The following is a 19,539-nucleotide window of genomic DNA, read 5'->3' as shown; positions in this document are numbered from 1 at the left end:
TTGAGAGGGGAAAATGACTCTTCCAAGGTCACACCGAGGGTACTTGGGATGGGTCCCAGGCATTTGATTCTCACCTTCCCTGTGTCCTCTGTGTCACGTTCTCCTGCTTACTGGTGAGTCAAAGCAAAGAATCCTCAGGCAAGTCACAAGACTAGTCCCTGAGAAGTCACTGGCCATCTATCCTCAGCTAGGAATGGTATCGAGGTGCTGAAGACACAGTTCAGTGGTTAAAAGTATTTGCTGACAAGGCTGTTGACCCGAGTTCAATCCCTGGGACTCCCATGATGGAAGAAGATGGCTGACCGACCCCTGAGGGTGGTGGGGTAGCCTCCATGTGCACATTATAATGCAAGCATATGTGCACACAAATAAAAAATAAACATATACTGTTAAAAGAATGCTGTTATGTAATATTTAAAGTCTACACAGTCTGTGTGATGTCATGAGCCTTACACCCTACCTCCATCTATAAGGGTCACCCTTATAGATCCACAACTCCAACTTTGTCTCCACGGCAATAAAAACAGTGAAGGCACAGGAACACGAACAGCCTCAGATGATTGTCCCTCAACCAGAAGCAGAGCCAACATGCACAGCATTCCGGAGGCCAAGCTCTACGTGTGTGCTGCACATGCAATTTAGCTCCATGAAACACACTAAGTTATTATTATTATTTTTTTTAATCTAGAATGTGTCTCAAGAGGAAAAACGTTCTCTTGGATCTCTTTCCCCAGGAACAAAACCGGCACCAGTCTCTCTGCATCCTCCCATGGAATTTTCTATGCAAATACAAACCCATGTGTACATATATAGGGCTACATCCGTTTTGTTATCAGAAACATCCGCAGGTTTTTGCTGCAACTGAGAGCCGTGCATGCATCAGCACCCCATTATAAATTCTGATTTCCATATTGCCGTTTCGTTCCATATTGCCAGGGTGCTGGTCACCAAAGCCTTTGTGGTCAGTGGATAGCACGTTTTCCCAGCTTCGCCTACCCAGGGCAAGATCACGCTCAATTCCCTTAGACCCTGCAGGATTATGATTTCAGCGTCATCCCCCAGGAAGGGACAGAGGAGCCAACGCGTTGTCCCTGTGGTTCATCCACTGAGGTCCCACCCCAGCTGACTACATCAACAGGTTCACACTGTCTTCAGAGGATTTTGAACATCGGTACGGGGACCCTTCCTTTCTATAGAATTATGAAAAGATTCCCTGGCTATAGGTTCTCAGAAAAGTCTTCCCTCCTCAAAAAGAGCTAACCCCTTGCTGCAGACTCCTGCAGCCCTTCCCAGCCCTTCCTGCACAGCCATCCCCTTGTCAGAGACCTGAGCCAGGCCCAGCATCTTCTGAGCTTCCAGTCATTCTAAAGGAACCCTTGGAGGGTCTTGGAGCCCATTGGAAACATACTGTCGTCCTGTAGGCTCCATAACCTGACCGTGGTCCTACCCTGTCCAGCCATCCCCAGCCCCAGATATCACCCTTACTTACCATAAGGACTCGCCACTGGAGCCCCGAGGGGCGCGTTCACACTGACCATGACCAAGTATACCCAGCTGGACACTGGGGAGCATGGAGGAGCTGGGGGCCCACACACAGCAGCAGAGGGGCCAGGGGAGCCGGTCCACCAGGAAGGCAGTGAGCACAGCCAGCTGCCACCGCCCGGTTATCTTATTGATTCTTCTAATCACCCAAGGTGGGTGGATACGTTAAAGAGTAACCAGTCACTTAGGGAACCTGTGGCTGGGGATTGTCGCTTTTGTCATGGCAACAGCAACCTGGCTAGACCGGAGGTCCACTCAGGCCCAATCTTGGATTCTGGGGTTAGGGGAGCCTGAAGCCAGATGTTGGAAACATCAGCTCTCCAACTTGAAAGAGGAGGCTGAACAGAGGGCCTAGGGAGCTGTGGAGAGACCATCATGGGTGGAGTTTTATGGCTCTGGACTATGGGTGCGGTAAGAGCATGAAAAAGTGGGGAAGTCGAGGGAGGGGTAGTGGAGGGAGGGAGGGTGGAGAACTAAGTTTATTGCATACCAGACTGGATACTGGGAGTTGAACCTAGGCATTGCTTGGGTTCATTAAGCCTTGAGACAAAGGTGTTTGAGGGGGTTGGAAAGAGAACTCAGTGGTTAAAATCACAGGCTACTCGTTCTGAGGACCCTGGGTTTGATTACCAGCACCTACGTTAGCTCACAGCCATCTTTAACTCCAGTTCCAGGAAACCCAGTACCTTCTTTTGGCCTTCACAGGCACCTGGCACACATGTGGTTTACAGGCATACGTGTAGGTAAAACACCCATACACATAATACACATGAGCTAAAGTTAATCTAGAAGTAAATAAACGAAGAACATCGAGGTGTAGAGAGATGTTGCTTGCCTCGAGTCTCATGCTGGGTACAGAGAAAGATCTGGGGTCACAGTGCTGGCCCACCATTCATCTCACAGGTCAACTGGGTGCCTACTATGTGTGGTATTCTGTGTTAAACCCTGGGGATAGATGAACTAATCATACAGTCTTCTGCTCTCCATCCTATGGGAAACCCACTGTGGACCCCTGCGGTCTGGTCTGAGCCTTCTCTCACACTCGACAACCTGTCAGCTGGTTCTCGGTTTTGTTCCTTTTGCTGACACCCATTTCATTTGGCCCACGGTTGGATCTCTCAGCCATCGTCTGTGGTCATCTAGATCACTGCGTGTCCGAGCACTGTTCACACGACAAACCCGAAACTCAGAGGAGTGAGCGACTCCAGCTCTGCTATTCTCTTGACAATCCTTTTGCTGAGTTCTTCCTGTTTCCCTCCAGCAATTCCCCCATGGTGGGTTTCCCACCTCCAAAACCAGCTAAAGTCTTTCTGTCAGCCTCTCCTCCCAGTACACCCTTCCAGTCACTTCCAGTTGTCGACGATGGGCACTGGCTGTCTCCAGCTCTCTGCTTCCCCAGTTCTCCTCCTATGCCAGTGCCTTCCTGTCTACATTTTATTTCTCATCCAGGTTAAATCTCCAAGATTGTTATCTTAGCCTCTCTGCTTCTCTCCTAACCCCCTTCCCTGTTCAAACTTGAAGCCAGGAAGGATCTGAGGATTTTTCTTTCTTTATTGTCTACACCCAGCCAACCATTCAGCCCATCCCCTTAGACTGCCCCAAATCCTCTCCTGGTTCTCCCTCCTCTCCTATTCCAGACTTCCCTTTCCTTGGACTTTTCCCATTCTCCTCCTCAACAGGAAGAGGCTTGGCCTTCCTCAGTGATAGCAGAGCCAGGGCCAGCCCTCAGAGCTGTATTAGTGAACTCTCAACCTGACTTCTCATGCCCTTCCATCATGGGCACAGTGTCTACAGCCCCTCAATCTCTTCTCGGAAGTTCACTAGATTTCCTTCCCAGTGCTAGTGTTCGGGTTCAAGCCAATCTCATTCTTTACCTCTATAGGGAAATAGCTGTTTGCTCTTTCCCAGCATTCAGTGCGGCTCTCAACAAATCCGGTCCTCATGTAGGCCTTGTCTTCTCCAGTGAAACCTGATGGGGTCGTTCCACTAATGCGATCTTGTGTTTGTTTGTTTGTTTGTTTGTTTGTTTGTTTGAGACAGGGTCTCTACATAGTCTTGGCTGGCCTGGGATTTGCTATGTAGACCAGGCTGTCCTTGAATTTACAGCGATCTGCCTGCCTATCTCCTGAGTGCTGGAATTAAGGAAAAGCATGTGCCATTGATTAACTCCAGTGATAGGATCTTAATGTACCCCTGATGGATCCCTAAGAGAGTTTTTCATGATTTGTCCCCTCCATACATACCTCCTTGGCATGGGTCCTCCCTCCCTCCTCCCTCTCTGTCACAGAGAGAGAGAAAGAGAGAGAGAGAGAGAGAGAGAGAGAGAGAGAGAGAGAGAGAGAGCATATTCTTTCAAGTCTTAGCACTGCCAGACACCCTCTCCTCTAGCTCACAGCCCTCACCTCTCTGGGACTCAACCATCCCTTCGTAAGAAGTCAGAGAAAGAGGCCGAAGAGACCTAGGGCACTTGCTGCTTTTTGCAGAGAACCCAGGTTTGGTTCCAGCACATGGCAGCTCCTAACTGTTTATAACTCCAGTTCCAGGCGATCTGACATTCTCTTCTGGCCTCTGAGATACCAGGTTCACAAGCTGTGCACATCTGGACATACATGTGGGCAGTCACAGCACTCATACACATAAAATAAAATCAATTAAAGCAAAAATTTGCTTTGACATGGATAAAGGGGGAACGCATTTACATGTGTGACTGGGATGTGTAGGAAATCTTTGAAATTCCTCTGTAGCCAAGGATGACCCTGAACCTCTGGTTCTCCCACCTGCATCTCCTGAGTGCTAGGCTCACAGGCAGGGGGGTCATGTGATACCAGCAGTAGAACCTAAGGCTTCCGGCATTCTGAGGGAGCGCTGTACTAACTGAGCTACATCCCCAGCCCAAGGGGCACATTTTAGTGCTGCCATCCCAGGTAGGATTTTGATCGGGAATAACAAACTTGCAGCCATGTCCTTGGCTCTCTTCTTTCACTCACTTCCACCGTGTGAAAATCAACACTCACCCTTCCTCTTCTGCCAAGAGGAGTAGCAATATCTACCCGTGTGTTGCTTTGCTGTGTTCACCCCCTTTCCTGCTCCTAGGGGAACCCCATTACCCCCACCCCTTTTTCACCCAACTCAATTTTCTTCTCTTGCTTTTTGACTCTCTGGAAGCAGGAAGCAGGGAGAGTGACAAGCACCAGTCAAGGCCTGGGTAGAAATGACCAGAGAGAAGACTCAGGATTCCAGAGAGGCTCTGAGGGGGAAGGGGTGGGTATTCTGTCCAGTTTGGGCACTTTCTTTGAATGGAGCCTTCTCTAGCCTACAGGGAGTGGGCCCCAGCACGAGGGCAAGGTCTGAAGGGGGAGATTTTTACTGTCTCTCGAGACAAAAGGACTTTTGTGTTTTATGATCTATGGGTGAGATGGGGTGGAGAGAGGGGAAATGGTTTATTGGAATGAAAATGACATTGCAAGGGAGACCGAGGAGAGAACCAACCTGTAGAGCCTCGGATGAAAAACGACGCTGTGTAGAGATGGAACAGAGAGGGGCAGGGAGAGGGCAGGGGTGGAGCGAGGGAAGACAGCAGGGCAGGTGGAGCGAGGGAAGATGGATCGAGTGAAGATGGAGCAGGGCAGATGGATCGAGTGAAGATGGAGCAGGGCAGATGAATCGAGTGAAGATGGAGCAGGGCAGATGGATCGAGGGAAGCCAGAGCAGGACAGGAGGACCAAAGGAAATCAGAGCAGGGAGATGAATCGGGAAGATGGAGCAGGGCACATGAATCGAGTGAAGATGGAGCAGGGCAGATGGATCGAGTGAAGATGGAGCAGGGCATATGAATCGAGTGAAGATGGAGCAGGGCAGATGGACCGGGGTAGACCGAGTGGGGCAATGGAGTGCAGTGGTAGAGCAATCAGAAGATAGACTGGGGCAAATCCATTTGCTGTAGGGAAGAAAGGCAGAGGCAGAAATAGCTCCTTGGTCAACCTGCAGTTGTGTCTGTGGAGAGGTTCCAGGAAGATCAAAGAAGTATGAAGTTAGCCCTCCGTGTCCTCATCTAGAAAAAAAGCCTGAGTTCTGTGGTTGTTCTAAAAAAACGTACCAAGGGTGGGGATGTGATGTGCACACATTTTTAAAAAATAAATAAGTTAGGACTTGCGCTATGTAGCTGAGGGTGACCTTCAGCTGCTAAACTTCTGGATTCTACTTCCTGAACCTTCAGATCATAGGTGTGCACCACCGTCACACCCGGCTTGGACGGCGTTTCTCAGGCAAGTACTCTAACATTGAGCGATAGGTTGAGACTGTTCAATGAATGCCTTTCACTGGGTGCACAGTCTGGGGTTGGAGGCCTGAGAGTCACAAACTGAGTTTCCTATTCTGTTCCCAGCTCGGGATAATCAGACAAAAGAAAACTGCTGGTCTTGCTAGGCATGGTGGCTCAAACCTTTAATCCCAACACTCTGGAGGCAGAGGCAGGTAGATCTCTGAGTTCAAGGCCAACGTGGTCAACACAGAGAAGTGCTGTCTTGAAAAACAAAAACAAACAAAAGTGCAGCTCTCTCCAGATATGGGAGAGAACAAATATGTTACTAAGGAAGGAAGAGGAGACTCGTTTGATACATACAAGACGTTAAAGTGAAGGGATTTATAAAGAACTGTAGGGACTGCCCAATTCTCCCTCTCATCTTTGGGGAGGAATCTTTCAAGGGCCAGGTTCAGCTGGGGGCAACATAACATTGTGCCAGTTCAGACCCATGGGAGCCTGTTGGATTTGAGCCCAGAGAAGCACATGTTGCTGTTGCAGTTGCCTTGGTAACTGGGAGGGCAGGCAGAACATGGCTTCCCAGTCTTGTAAGGTGCCTCCCCAATCCAGTTGCCCCTAAAAGAGAACAGACCCAGGGGAAACAGGGTTAGGGGACAGAAGAGTTTAGGGCAAATAGCCTTCACAGATTTTCATGTTTTATCCAGGAGGGTTAGCTGCGTATGTGACCTTTGAGCGTGGCATCTCGGTAAGCCCTGGTGTCTTTCTCTGCAAACACATTGGAAGATCTCTCCTCCATAGAGATGCAGAGAAGAGCAACAATGCAGCCTGTGCACACGGGGGCCACATCGTGCTTGGCAAATAGTGACATCATGTAAGGCTCGGTATTCTCTTGTTCCCCGAGTGCCCCCAGATTCTAGGTGCTCTGAACTAGAATTGCGCTCTCAAAAGACCACCACCTTTTAGCAGAGGGAAGAGGGACTCATTGTCTAATGGTTACAAAGTTTCTTGTAGGCTGATGGAAAAAGGAAAAAGTTTAGAAGGGATGGGGATGCCTGTGGCTCAGTTGTTAGAGATCTTACCCAGCATGCACAGGGCCCTGGGCTCAGTTCCCAGCACCACGTATATAACAGGTTGGGAGGTACATGCTTGGAGGTGGGGGTAGGAGGATTAGTTCAAGATCATCCTTAGCTAATTAATGAATTAAAAGCTGGCCTGGACAACATGAGACCTTGTCTCAACAGAAGAACAGACACAGCAAGATGCCTCCGCTAGTCAAGTCACTCGCCAAGCCTGATGGCCTGAGTTCAATCCCCAGGCCCACAAGGTGGGAGGAGAGAACCAACTCCAACAAGTTTTCCTCTGACCTCCTTAGGTGCACTCTGACTTGTGCACACCACCCCCAGAAATTAGTAAATGTCTGTAATATAAATAAATAACATAAAAAGTAACTAAGTAAATCGACACTGGTTACACAGTATTGCGATAACAATTATCACTGACTCTTCATTTAAAAGGCTCCATAGTATATTTTATGTTATATTTCACTACAACCTTTAGGTTTTTTATTATTTATTCGTTTATCTAGTGTATGCATGTGTCTCTGGGACGTGAAAGCAGCTGTAGAGGAGATAAAGGGATCATATCCCTGAATTTCAATAAAACTTTATTTATAAAACGGGCCACAAACAAGGTTTGGCCCTGGACCACTGTCCTCAGATTCCTGCCTTACAGAACCCCATCACCATCTGAGAACCCTAGCTAGAGGGCTGGTGGCGCATCTCTGAGATCCTAGGACTCGGGGAGCTGAAGCTGAAGCCAGCTCGGGCTATGTGCTAAGTTCCAAAATAGCCTGGACCATGTAAAGAGATCCTGTTTCAAAACCACAGAACAACAACAGTGAAACAAAGCAAACTTTTTAAAAAAAGATTAAAAAATGATATGCATTAAATTTTTAAAATTTATTTTATTTACATACTCATTTAAACTACTTTAAAAATAAATTAAATTTAAAAAAAATTAAAAATAATGTGGATTCAAATTTTTTATTTTACTTTATTCCATTTAGGTGTGCATTTAAAATAACTTAGAAATTTTTAAAAAATTAAAATTTAAAGATTTCCTCCTCAAAGTATTGTGCTGGCATTATATGTTGCTTGTTTTATTTTTCTTTTGGAGACAGGGTATCTTGTAGCCAAGACTGGGCCTCACTATGCAGCCCAGGTGACCATTAACTTCTGACCCTGTGGCTTCTCTTCCCTGTGCTGAAATTACGCCAGGCACCACCAGGCCTGGCGAGTAAGAAGTGATCAGGAAAATCTGTACTTCCGATGTTATAACAGGTTTCATTGATTTATTCATTCAACCATTGAACTCCTCGGAATGTCCATGGATATCAGGGCTAGTGCCAGATACTATAAACTATACTTTTAAAAAGGGCTCTTGGGAGTCAGGTATGAGGGGAACACACCTATAATCCCAACAATCAGAAGGCTGAGGTAGGGGGACAAGAAATTCAGTCATCCTTGTTGAAAATTCGAGGCTAGCCTGGGCTACAAGAGAGCCTCGTGTTTTGTTTTTTCCTTTTCTTCTTTTAAAGTACTTTAAAAAGTACCTTTAAATTTTTAGGAAGGTTGGGAGTGAAGAGGCCTTTTGATAGAATCAAAGTAGCTCTTTGGATTTTGTTTTTGTTTGTTTGTTTGACCATTTGAGGACAGGTCCTGCTCCCAAAAAGTAGATACTGGCTAGACCGGGTGGCCATGCTTCCTAACCCCAGCACTGGGGAAGCCAAGGCAGAATGTAATCTGCAAGTCTGAGGCCACTGTTGGCTAAGCATCGAGTTCCAGGTCTGAGATACAGAATGAGAGCTGTCTCGAAAACACCAAAGCAGGTCCCTTTCTCCTCATTTCAAAGTGAAAATCTGTAATGTTCACAAGCCTGAACACTAATATTGGAGGGAAACTTTTATTGCTGTTCTCTTGTAAAGACGGCTCCTGATCTATTGAGTCTGAGAGCTGAGTGTGCTCTTCCAAGCAATCCGTCCTCCTACAGGGCGCAGGTGTTTTTATTGTCTGTTTCTTGGGGTGAGCTCAGGGGGCTAGCACTGCACCCGTGAGAGGTTTGCATATGTCTGGTAATGCCTAGCATTGGTGTGAAAGGCTAGCTTCGTGGTGAAGTATTAGCACAGACATTGGGGGACGGGGGACAGATGGACCAATTCAGGCCACAGTCGCCCCCACCCCACCCCTGGCTCTGCCTTTTGGTTTTCTCTTCTTTTCTCTCTTTCTGATCTTTTTCTTTCTCCCCAGGTTCAGAAGAAGGATTATTGGCTAAGGCTGTGGCTAAACGGTAGAACATTTGCCTAACTCGTGCAAGACCCAGTCCCTGTTCCAACCAACCAACCAACCAACCAACCAACCAACCAACCCTTTGTCAGGTGACTCTCTTAAATACCCAAAACCCCTATAGTATTGAATAGAAGCAACCCCGGGGCAGGACTTACTTAATGGCGTAGTTGCAGACCAGGTACACAGCCTGCTGCCAGGTGCTGCCCCACACATTGATGCTGCTGCACGTGTGAATAGCGCATCCCAGCCGACTGGAGGAGGCCCACACCATCTGCAGAAGCACAGAGACAGGCAAGCTGAGACTCGAAGGAGCCCTGGGCAGCAACGGACCCCATTCCAGTTGAGTATATTATGTGAAGTCTTGGGCTTGGGGACTGGAGGACGGGGGAAGAGGTCATGGCTGCATCCTAATGGGGTGGGGGGCATGGCTTGAGGCATTTACTCTGTGATGGAATGTCTCTCCAAAAAAATCACACTTTACTGAAACGAACAGTAAGGAATCTGTGTCGCATTGTTACACAGTGAAACATGAGCATGCAGATGCTACTACAAGAAGGTTAAGTACAAACCTTTGAATAGCACTTGTTTGACTCAGCTTTGCCTGCTGTGAGATTTTGACTGAGACGCTAATCCTCTCTGTACCTCAGTGCTTCATTAGGAAGATGGAGATAATATTGCCCCATGATTTTGCTGGGGGTTTTTTTGTTTTGTTTTTTCAGATCATGCCTCACTAGGTATCCTTGGATAGCCTGGAACACGTAGGCCAGGCTGAGTTCAAACTCACAGGGATCTGCCTGCCTCTGCCTCCCAAGTGCTGGGCGTAGAGACATGAGCACCACTGCCACCTATTTTTGCTTTTTAAGAAAGTTGGAACGAGCTGACGGGTAGCTCGGTCAAGAACAAAACAGACAGTAAGAGTCTTGGGGGACAGAAGATACCCCAAAATATTTCAAACAAAACAATGATGCATATGATGTCTGTGATGAGTTCCAGGCCCCTGAGAGCCCATGTTTCGATAGAGTTCATCTCAATGCATCGTCTGCACAGCTTTCCAGGACCGTACACCTTATGTAAAGGAAAATGCACACACAGGGAATAGTGGGAGTGCCTGCAGTCCCAGCACTCAGGAGGCTGAGACAGGAGGATGGAGAGTTAGGGACCAGCTTGGTACAGGCAGTGAGCCAGTCTACAAAAAGAGAAACAAAAGAAAGCCCATGGGGCCCAGAGGGAAAGTTCCCGTCCTGCCGTCCCCCATTACCATCTGTTCAGTGGCAAACAAGAAGGTACCTGGGTATAGTGGGAGCACACAGGACCGCTGCACAGCCAAGGGCAGTGTGGGGTGCAATCCTTTGGAGCTGGGAATGAGTAATGGCGCTTTTCCTCAGACCAAGACTTCACAAGATCTACCACGGAACGGTACCTAGGGAGGCCAAGAACATGGAAGAAGGTGATGGAGGATGGAAAAGTCACTCTCACCAACTTGTTTGGTGAATCACTTCATTTCTCCATCACGTTCTCCATCTGTAAAATGAAGAATGTACATGGTCATACTTACCTCATGGTTCTGTTCTGAAGAACTGTGGAGAGCTCACCTGTCCCTGGCACATAGTAAATGCTCAATAAAGCTGGGCAAAGAGCCAGGTTGTGGGGGCAGCTCGTGTTTTCAGGGAAGGAGAGGCATGCTGGATCATCAGACCAACCCAGGAAGCTCTCCACAGGCTAAGTTACCTGATGGGGTCTGAGGACTTTCTCTGTCAGCTAGAGCTGACAATGTCCTTAGCCTGAAGAGACCAGGCCACCTCCCAAGCCGCTCTCTCTGGGACAGTTTAGCAGCAGTCTAATGCTGTAGCTTGATGGTGTGCTAACAAGAAACTTCCTGCCCAGTCCCTCAAACTTACAGAAGTATGACGTTCCTTTTGTTCTTGGGATTGTTCTGGGGCGTTTCTCTGGTGACTTCTCTGAAGAGAGTCTCTGGCCTCCACTCACCATCCCCCTCGATGGCATCGACTTACTCTCTATGGCCTTGAACTCACAGAGATCAGCCTGCTTCGGCCTCTGCCAAGTGCTGGGATTAAAGGCCTTGCCACTACAGCTGGCTCTCCCTGGCTCTCTTATTCTCCCACTTTAAAAGAGACTACATTTTGGAACTGGAGAGGTGGCTCAGGTCTTCCAGAAGATTCAGATTTAGGGCACGAAAACCATATGGCATACCCATATACACTTAAATGTAAAATGTTCTTTAAAATATTTTATTTTTATTTTAAATTGTGGGCGTGTGTGTGTGTGTGTGTGTGTGTGTGTGTGTGTGTGTGTGTATGAGCATCCCAGGGATGTCAAAAAAGAGTGTTGTGTTGGATCCCTCAGAGCTGAAACTGCAGGTAACTGTGATTTGGGGTCTTCATAAAGCAGAACTCACCTTAACCGCTGACTTAACCACTCTCTAAATAAGCTGCATTTTCTGAAGGGAATTACGTGTCAACCTTCCTTTCCCAGGCTGTCCATTGGTGTTCTGTCTTACTCTTCATCACTGTATTTAGCGGATAGGCATAACTATCATAAGTGGACCCGGAAGCGCTCACACTGGCAATGTGCGACAGTGCCTCTGTTTGTCAACATGCTTCCTCTGTGAGCTCCAAAGGGGCCGGCCATCAGGCAATTTGAGTGACACAGGAAGAATTTCATAGTAGAAGAGAGGGTGTGCAAGCCAGGGGAAGGCCACGGCCATCAAATCAGCTCTGCAGGGCTCTGAGAGACCAGTCACGACTCCCAGGGCCTCGCACTGTCTCCAACCAGCTGGTGACATGGGAAGGTAGAGACGCACCCAATGGTCTGAGGAGCTCAGTCAGGACCAACCTTGACCCCTGCTTGGGTTATGGCAAACTGGTAGGATAGGGAGGGTCGTGTTTGCCTAATGTCCTTACTTTGTTGGATAAAACTGTGCCACGCGGGCATCTCTGAAATGTTTCTGTGTATGTTTGTGTGCACAGGTGCAAACATGTGTTCACGTGGGGCATGTGTGTCCATTTAGAGGCTGGAAGTCATTCCCAGGTATCATTTCTTAGATGCTATCTACCTTGTGTTCTGAGACAGGGTCTCTCATTGGCCTAAAATTCAAAGATTAGGGTAGTCTGCCTAGCCAGGGATCCCTGGGAACCCTCTGCCTCTGTTTCCCCAGTGCAGGGATTGCAGAAATGCGCCATTGTGCTCCACTTTCTTACACGGGTTTTGAGAATTGAACGCAGGTCCTCGAGATTGCAAGACAACACTTTACCAGTGGAACCTCTCCTCAGCCTTGTAAGTCTTTAAAGTTTGCTAGATTATGGAACCCACCCATCTAGAAATAGCCTAGGTCAACAACCCCCAACCCCAATTTTGGAATATAGGCATAACTTTCTCAGGTCTCTCTCTTTCTCTGTCTCTCTCTCTCTCTCTCTGTGTCTCTCTCTGTGTCTCTCTCTCTGTCTCTCTGTCTCTGTCTCTCTCTGTCTCTGTCTCTCTCTGTCTCTCTCTCTGTCTCTCTCTCTCTGTCTCTCTCTCTCTGTCTCTCTCTCTCTCTGTGTCTCTGTCTCTGTCTCTGTCTCTCTCTCTCTCTCTCTCTCTCTCTCTCTCTCTCTCTCTCTCACACACACACACACACACACACACACACACACACACACCCCAGACCTTAGGCACCCACATTCTGTCTCAGAAGCTGGAATGTTGAGAAAGCCAGGCTAGCAGTTCAGTTTCATTGCCATTCCTGCGCCCAACGTACTCACCTCCCCACTCTGTCCTAGCTCCACTCCCTGAAGCCCTCATCACCTCATTGCGCATGTGAGTCTTCAAATCCATCCTCACTCTCTGAAGTGGCAGGAGCTCTCTTTTGTCCAGCCTGCATTGCCTGTGTCTCCTAACTAGAACGGGCTTCCATATGTGCAGTGCTTGTCTGCCCAGTTAATCACAGTATCCACCTCTGTGCATAGCGCCTGGCCAGAGTCAGTACTCAGAGTACATTTGTCCAATGACTAAATGAAGAAAGGGCAGAAGTTCACTCACCGGCCGGAGTGGACAGAGAGATTCTGGCCCACGTACTTCGTCAGCTGTGAGGGTCCGTGGGCCCAGATGCATTGGGTGGCCCAGGCTTCAGCAGCCCTGGCCAGCTGCTCATCCCAAACCTGATGAAGGAAAGACCATGGGTTTATCCGAGGGAAAATAGCCACCATGACCATAGTCTGGTGCAGAAATGCCAATTTACCCATCACTGTGCTTTCTCCATCTCCTGAGATCAATACACCCACTTTAGAGATTAGAAAACCAAGGCTAAGACAGACTCCCAAGTCAAGCACAAATCCTCAGCTGAGCCAAGGTCTATGCTCGGGTGTCCGGCTCTGAGTCCAGGGCTCTTTCTTTCTCACTAGACCTCAAACGGAAAGCCCCAAGCTCAGTTTGGAATCCTGGGGCATTTATTTAATCGTTATCAGTTCTCCCTCCATGTGGCTGAGCTCGGAGTGAAGAGGAATCACTGAGCTTACGTTGCCAGTATTTTCATTTAAAAACTCAACTCAAGACCTTTTTCCTTTAAAGTATGGGAACTTGCAAGGAATTCAGGTTAAAAATAAAGGCAGAAGGGGTTGGGGATTTAGCTCAGTGGTAGAGCGCTTGCCTAGGAAGCGCAAGGCCCTGGGTTCGGTCCCCAGCTCCGAAAAAAGGAACCAAAAATAAATAAATAAATAAATAAAAAATAAAGGCAGAATGTGGTGGTTCATACCTTCAATCCTAGCATTCGGGAGGCAGAGACAGGAAGATCTCCATAAATCTAGAACAGTCTGGTCTACGAGGCAAGCACCAGGCCAATCCAGGCTGCATAGCAGAGAGACACTGTCTCGAAAACAAGATTTGAAAAGAAGGCAAAGTGGACCAGCCTATATCTTTCATTACCCCTGGACTGTCCTCTAAGCCACCCTGCATCTGTCCCTGGCAGTCTCCAATCGGAAATACTCTGTATACCCAGCTATGCAGACACACAAATGGCTGCGTGTTCTATTCTACACCCGACTCCTTTCACCTGACAAGGCAGGTCACCCTAGTGAGTATTCCACATCGACATGTATAAATCCCTCCCCTCTTTAGCCTTCTTCATAGTTACATAAGTTTCCAGTGAGGAAAATCTTCACAGTTTATAGCTGGGGGAAAAAAATCTTAAAAAAAAAAATTCTAGAGCTGGAGAGATGACTCAGCAGTTAAGAGCACTGACTGCTCTTCCAGAGGTTCTGAGTTCAAATTCCAGCAACCACATGGTGGATTACAACCATCTGTAATGGGATGCTCTCTTCTGAAGTGTCTGAAGACAACTACAGTGTTCTCACATATAAATAAATCTTAAGAAAAAAAACCCAAAATACTAGCTCCCAGGCCTGGAAAGTTGGCTCACAGGGGAAGACCACGTAGAGTTCTTTCAGAGGATCTGACTTTGGTTCCCAGCTCCCATGTAACAACTCACAACTGCCTATAATTCCAGTTCTAGAGACACTGATACTACATGAAGTTAAGGCAGGATAACAAGACAGGAGAAACTGTGGAGACTCCAGAAGAGAAGAGAGCCCTGGCCCTCTAGGGCCTGCTTAAAGTCTCCCACCAGCCGAGACTTAAGGACACCAAGGCAGCTAACATTTCCCACTGCTAACAAGATGTTGTCTTAAAACAAAATAAGGGCTGGAGAGAGATGGCTCAGTGGTTAAGAGCATGGGGGTGGGTGGGGGACTGCTCTTCCAGAGGACCCGGGTTCAGTTCCTGGCTCCCACGAGGAGGTTCAGAACCATCTGTAAGTCCATTTCCAGGTGACCTGATGCCTTCTTCCTGCCTGCCTGAATACCAGGCACCCACATGCTGCGTGCACAGTCGTACAGGCAAGCAAAACATCCGCACACATAAAAATAAATGATAAAACATTAACAAAACCCCAAAACCCAGTTTCCTTCTAACGCTGACTCCCTGGAATTCTCTCTGTTAGCATTTGTTCACTCAGCAAATATTGAACAATATTCCTTGGCACCGAGGACTCAGTCTAGCAAGGAAATGAGCTATCGAACAAACATGACGCACGGCAAGCTCGGGGCATGTGGGAATGTGGAAACTGACCAGACCTTCTTGGCGCTTGGAAGGCCCAAGGAGGGAGAGCTGCTTAGTCACAACCTGAGTCGTGGTGTAAGCCACCAATCAAACAAGAAATGGAGGTGCTAAAGGAAGCCCAACACTCCCCCCACCCCCATTGCTGCCACCTCTCCTCCCTGGAGAGACCAGTCAGTTTGAGCCCTGTGTTCTATGCCATGGGCAATAAGTAAACATCTGTTGGGGCTACTGCCGCCCATACTGTTGGTGCTCAATTAAATGTGTCATTTGTTTGGGAACTGGGGGGCCTTCTGTGTGGCGGTTGCAATGTTAATAGATGAATAAGTCAGCAAACAAGTAAATGATGCCCCCCCACCCCAGGCCCCAGCTCCCTGCTATCTGACTCCTGTCTGGTCCCTTCACAATTAACCTCCTGATACGTGATATGAGGGCTCTGTATCCTGTTGTAGACTTTAGTGTCTCTTACCTACCCCCCTCCCCCAGCCAGAAGGGTTCTTGAGGGAATGAACCTTATTCTCTAAAGTACCCAGAAGGCTTAGCACTGCATCTAAGTAGGAGGTAGTACATAAGAGAATCCTGGGAGGGGCCCCACTTCTAGTTAGGCAGGTGTGAGGCTATCTCTCTCCCTAAAGAAGTCTCTGTGCTGGCAGCCGATCTCTCCAGGCTTTGGGGACAATGGTCCTGGGGAGGAACTGTGATAGAAGGATATTCCTCCTCCTCCGTGCTGAGGGTTTGGCTTCTGGAAGGCTAAGCTGGGGGACACTAGGGCTGACTCTTTGAAAAAGACACTTGAGATTCAGCTCCTGGCATTCCTCAGCCCAAGATACTCCGGTGCCGGTCTTCCACAGAGGCTGGGAATGAATGGCCTGGGTGTGTCCAGCAACCCCCTCTGCTGAGAGACAATAGCCTAGGAAGCTCCTGTCTCTACCCCCTGCAAATCCCCAGTGTGGAGCAAAATTCTTGGGCCACATATTGTGTTATTGGAAACTCCCGCTTTAGCAGCAGGCAGACTTGGCTTGCAATGCAGGCTAGGCGACCTTAGGCAAACCTGTCCTCGGACTCCCAATTCCTTCATTTGGAAAACAGATAAGATGCAGTATTGGAAGAAGAGGGTTCTGTGAATAGTCCCAAGGTCCTCTGCAGATAGTATTCCTCTCTCCCCATCTCCTACCTTCACCCCGTTCACTGAGGATTTATGCAAGGGCCTTTCTTTCTGCGTCTGTAAAATGGATCACCCATTCTCACCACCATTTGCTTGGGCCAGACAGGCAGGCAGATGGTCTAGCTCTTCAAAGTCAGCCACCCTGGGCCACAGTGAACAATCTGGTCTTGGCTGGAAGGTGCGCAGGGAAAGCTTAGGACTCACCATATACTCCATGTTGGAAGCAGGAGGGTGTACGCTGGCCCGGATGTGGTTGTGATAATCCAGCAAGGCGTTCATATCCCTGGCAGAGATGTGACGCTTCCGGCGGTGCCGGGGCACCCCCAGGCCAGACAGGGGCCACACAGCTATGTTCTTGGGTCGGCCCTGGACCAGTGTGGTGTTGGGCATCCTTAAGGCCCCCACTGTGTGACCCATCCACAGGAGAAGGCCCGCAAGGCCCACGATGCTGTACAGAAGAGGCATACCTGTCTGGGATGGTGTACCTGTCTGGTGCAGTCAGAGCTGCTGCCTAGAAGAGGTGTGAGAACGCCAAACCCTGAGAACTCTCCTTGAGCACTGCCAGTCCGGAGGATGCTCCTTGGGAACTTGGCAGAGATCCTCTGACCCAGCTCTCTTCCCGATACTCAATACTTCCTCCTTGCTCCCTGGACTCAGTGGCTTAGGTGATGAGAGGTGGCCAGACAGTGGCTAATTCAGACTGGGCTCTGGAGTGGGAAGGTGCCACCACCTCAAAGCCAGGGCTCTGTCGAATCTGCCCAGGAGACAGACAGCCATCCCCTCTGGCCAAACACCCTCATTACCAATCCCATAATATTGGGCTCAGGAGATGCCCACAGACGCAGGACAGGCCCTCTTCTGAGTGCAGCGGACACAGGATGGAGGGGGTGACATGGGAAAGGTCAGATGGCAGAAGACGACAGAGGCCAAAGAAAGAGGATGTCAGAGGTCAGAGAAAAAGACAAGGAGAGGCAAACAAAGGGAGACGGAGAAGGGGGATTCGAAAGAATCAGGAAGGAGGGGGGAGCAGTTATGATGATGGAAATACAAGAAAATGTGGAAGAAATAGAGGCAAAGTGAAGTAGAATCAAGGAGAGGAGAGGAGTCCGGGAAAGGCTGGGGGAAAACAGACACCAGGTTCCCTGGGGGCACATACCCAGAACAGGTGGCCCCAGGAGGTGGCAGGAGGTGGTGGAGAAGTCAGGGGACCTCTGCAAATACTCTGGTAGTGCGGCGACTTTAACAGTCCCCGGGGAGTGATGGCCTCTGACGTCCCAGCCAGCAGCCCCCTCCTTCTCCAGCCAGCATATTAAGAGAGTGAGGCTCCGCCTGCCTCTTCTGTGGGCTTTCCTCTCCTGCTCTCTCCTCCTGGTCCCTTTGCCATCTGGAGTGTGCAGGGGCTGTGACTGAGCTGCCAGCTGGGTGGAGAGAGAGTAATGGGGTAGGGGTTCTGGGAGGAGATGCCCATGCACCCAGGGAGGTCCCAGACCCAGGATTGCCAGACCCTTGTAGAATAAGGCAGCAGGAGAGAGTTCTGACTTCTCCCTAGGAAGCCCTTAGGCTCAGAGTGGGCAGATATGACATGATGGTGGTCCAGGTGTGAGCATCTAATACGTGCCACACCCTGGGATGAGAGCTTTACACACACAAGCTCAGCCAACATTCAGAGGCAAGTGACACAACCCATCTCTACCGTTCTGGAAAGGAAGACTTTGAAGCCCCCAGAGGTGAAGCAAAAAGGGCACATTTAATAGAACCTGGGTTCAAATCCAAGTCTGTTCCCCGGAGCCCTGTTAGCATGAGCAAATGATGTTCTGTTCTGTATCCAACCAAAATACAGACGTCTGGGGTGAACCCCACTCAAACAGCATGGTGTGGTGAGTGTGCATGTGCTTGTGCCTGTGCGTGCGTGTTCAGCAAAATGCTTCAGACCCCTTCATCCCGCTCACTGCAAAGCACCCATGAGCAGTTGTTTGCTGGCTGTTTTACCCTCACTGGTACGAAGGAGAGAAGAGACACTTGTCTCATCACCTGCCTCATCAAACTGTTGTTCGAGACAATGAGTCACTGTTTGTGGAGCTACAACGGCAGCTGGCACGCAGTGCGTTTTCTGTGGGCGTGTGCATGCATGTTCATACATGCTCTTATTTAACTGTTTACACTTGTGTGTCACATGTGTGCCAGTCCAGTTGCATGTACAAAGGCATGCGGGTTTCAGTGTCATATCATATACATCCAGGTGCCTGCATGAGCATACATGTGACTACACATACATGGGTGGGTAGATCCGCACTGGTCCCTGAGTTGCTGAAGTCGTGGATCTGGGATTCGTTTTTCCCCTCTTTGGTTGCTCATAGTCTATACATACTCCATACTAAGAGGGTCACACTTACAGGATGTGTGTAAAAGGAAAACCCATCCAGGCTGGGCTGGAGAGTTGGCTCAGTGGTTAAGAGCACTAACTGCTCTTCCAGAGGTCCTGAGTTCAAATCCCAGCAACCACATGGTGGCTCACAATCATCTGTAATGGGATCTGATGCCCTCTTCTGGTGTGTCTAAAGACAGCTACAGCGTACTTATATATAATAAATGAATAAATCTAAAAAAAAAAGAAGAAGAAGAAGAAGAAGAACACTTGCTATTGTAAAGGACCTGGGTTCAATTCCCAGCACCCACATGTAGGCTCACCACCTCTTAGGGCACCAGGCATGCATGTGATGTACAGACACCACGCAGGCAAAACACATACAAACGTGAGAATCTAAAACAGAAGTGGGTTTTGTTTTGTGTTGGTTTGGGGTTTTTTTTTGTTTGTCTGCTTGCTTGCTTTGGTTTGGGTTTTGAAGAAAACCCTCAGGCTGAAGCAAGTCGAGAAGTGGTAAGGTTGAGCCCCTGCCCAGCTGGCGGTGCAGGAATGAATGCTTGGGCTGGCCCACTCAAGCCAGGTCTTCCTCCAGACACTTGAAATCCTAGCTCCAGGCTGCTCCAGACTTCTCTCCACAGTCCAGACAACACAGGCGCCAAAGCACACACTCTCCTGCTGCAGCCATGTCGCCAGCCACAGCATCCCCGACTCGGTTAAATGACCCACTGGAAACTAAAGGAGACTGTGGGAGGCT

The 19,539-nt window shown here is 48.9% G+C and overlaps 2 protein-coding genes and 1 long non-coding RNA gene across 12 annotated transcripts in view; 1 reads left to right on the top strand and 2 right to left on the bottom strand.

The window, feature by feature from the left end:
* Window positions 1–1,884, bottom strand: part of Hnf4a (hepatocyte nuclear factor 4, alpha) — a 61,769-nt gene extending 59,885 nt beyond the window's left edge. For 4 of the 6 annotated variants that reach the window (XR_015682109.1, XR_015682110.1, XM_087649741.1 and 1 more), the window contains exon 1: window positions 1,490–1,884. Coding sequence is in view for 2 of the 6 variants with exons in the window: in XM_087649741.1 (XP_087505867.1) it covers window positions 1,490–1,538 (49 nt within the window). In the remaining 4 variants the exon portion in view is untranslated. The remainder of the gene's footprint in view (window positions 1–1,489) is intronic. The other 2 variants (NM_001270931.1, NM_001270933.1) reach the window with 1 other exon arrangement.
* A 3,314-nt stretch (window positions 1,885–5,198) lies between these two features.
* On the top strand, window positions 5,199–15,512 carry LOC102548241 (uncharacterized). Of its 2 annotated transcripts, none has more exons than XR_015684794.1 (6): window positions 5,199–5,807; window positions 6,508–6,674; window positions 7,983–8,094; window positions 9,109–9,236; window positions 9,321–9,486; window positions 15,140–15,512. It is a non-coding gene; the product is annotated as an uncharacterized LOC102548241 (long non-coding RNA). The 2 variants fall into 2 exon arrangements; XR_015684793.1 differs by lacking the exon at window positions 15,140–15,512 and adding an exon at window positions 10,533–11,412.
* On the bottom strand, window positions 5,802–17,796 carry R3hdml (R3H domain containing-like). Of its 4 annotated transcripts, none has more exons than XM_087653646.1 (6): window positions 17,577–17,777; window positions 16,625–16,931; window positions 13,186–13,304; window positions 10,435–10,567; window positions 9,303–9,418; window positions 5,802–6,418 (listed from the first exon to the last, which is right to left on the bottom strand). In XM_087653646.1, exons 2-6 carry the CDS (start codon window positions 16,883–16,885, stop codon window positions 6,286–6,288), a joined length of 762 nt encoding a protein of 253 aa, XP_087509772.1. In that variant the 5' UTR covers window positions 16,886–16,931; window positions 17,577–17,777; the 3' UTR covers window positions 5,802–6,285. The 4 variants fall into 4 exon arrangements, with proteins under 4 accessions (XP_087509772.1, XP_087509773.1, NP_001102432.1 ...); XM_087653647.1 differs by having other exon boundaries at window positions 5,954–6,418; window positions 16,625–16,868; window positions 17,577–17,796; NM_001108962.1 differs by lacking the exon at window positions 17,577–17,777 and having other exon boundaries at window positions 6,286–6,418; window positions 16,625–17,055.
* Between the last annotated feature and the right edge of the window lie 1,743 nt (window positions 17,797–19,539).

The sequence above is a fragment of the Rattus norvegicus genome, chromosome 3 (assembly GCF_021556685.1).
Source record: "Rattus norvegicus strain SHRSP/BbbUtx chromosome 3, alternate assembly SHRSP_T2T, whole genome shotgun sequence".
NCBI classification, from domain to species: domain Eukaryota; kingdom Metazoa; phylum Chordata; class Mammalia; order Rodentia; family Muridae; genus Rattus; species Rattus norvegicus.
Note: the sequence above shows the minus strand (reverse complement) of the source record. Positions and strands in the feature narration are given on the sequence as shown.

Excerpts from the sequence above, each read along its gene's own strand:
- R3hdml (XM_087653646.1), bottom strand. The coding sequence starts at position 16,885 with ATGCCTCTTCTGTACAGCATCGTGGGCCTTGCGGGCCTTCTCCTGTGG. Across the intron at positions 9,419-10,434 it reads TGTGCTCCCACTATACCCAG|ATGGTGTGGGCCTCCTCCAG; the intron begins GTACCTTCTTGT and ends GTGCTTCTGCAG. Across the intron at positions 6,419-9,302 it reads GTCTGCAACTACGCCATTAA|GGGCAACTGGATTGGGGAGG; the intron begins GTAAGTCCTGCC and ends GTTCTCTTTTAG.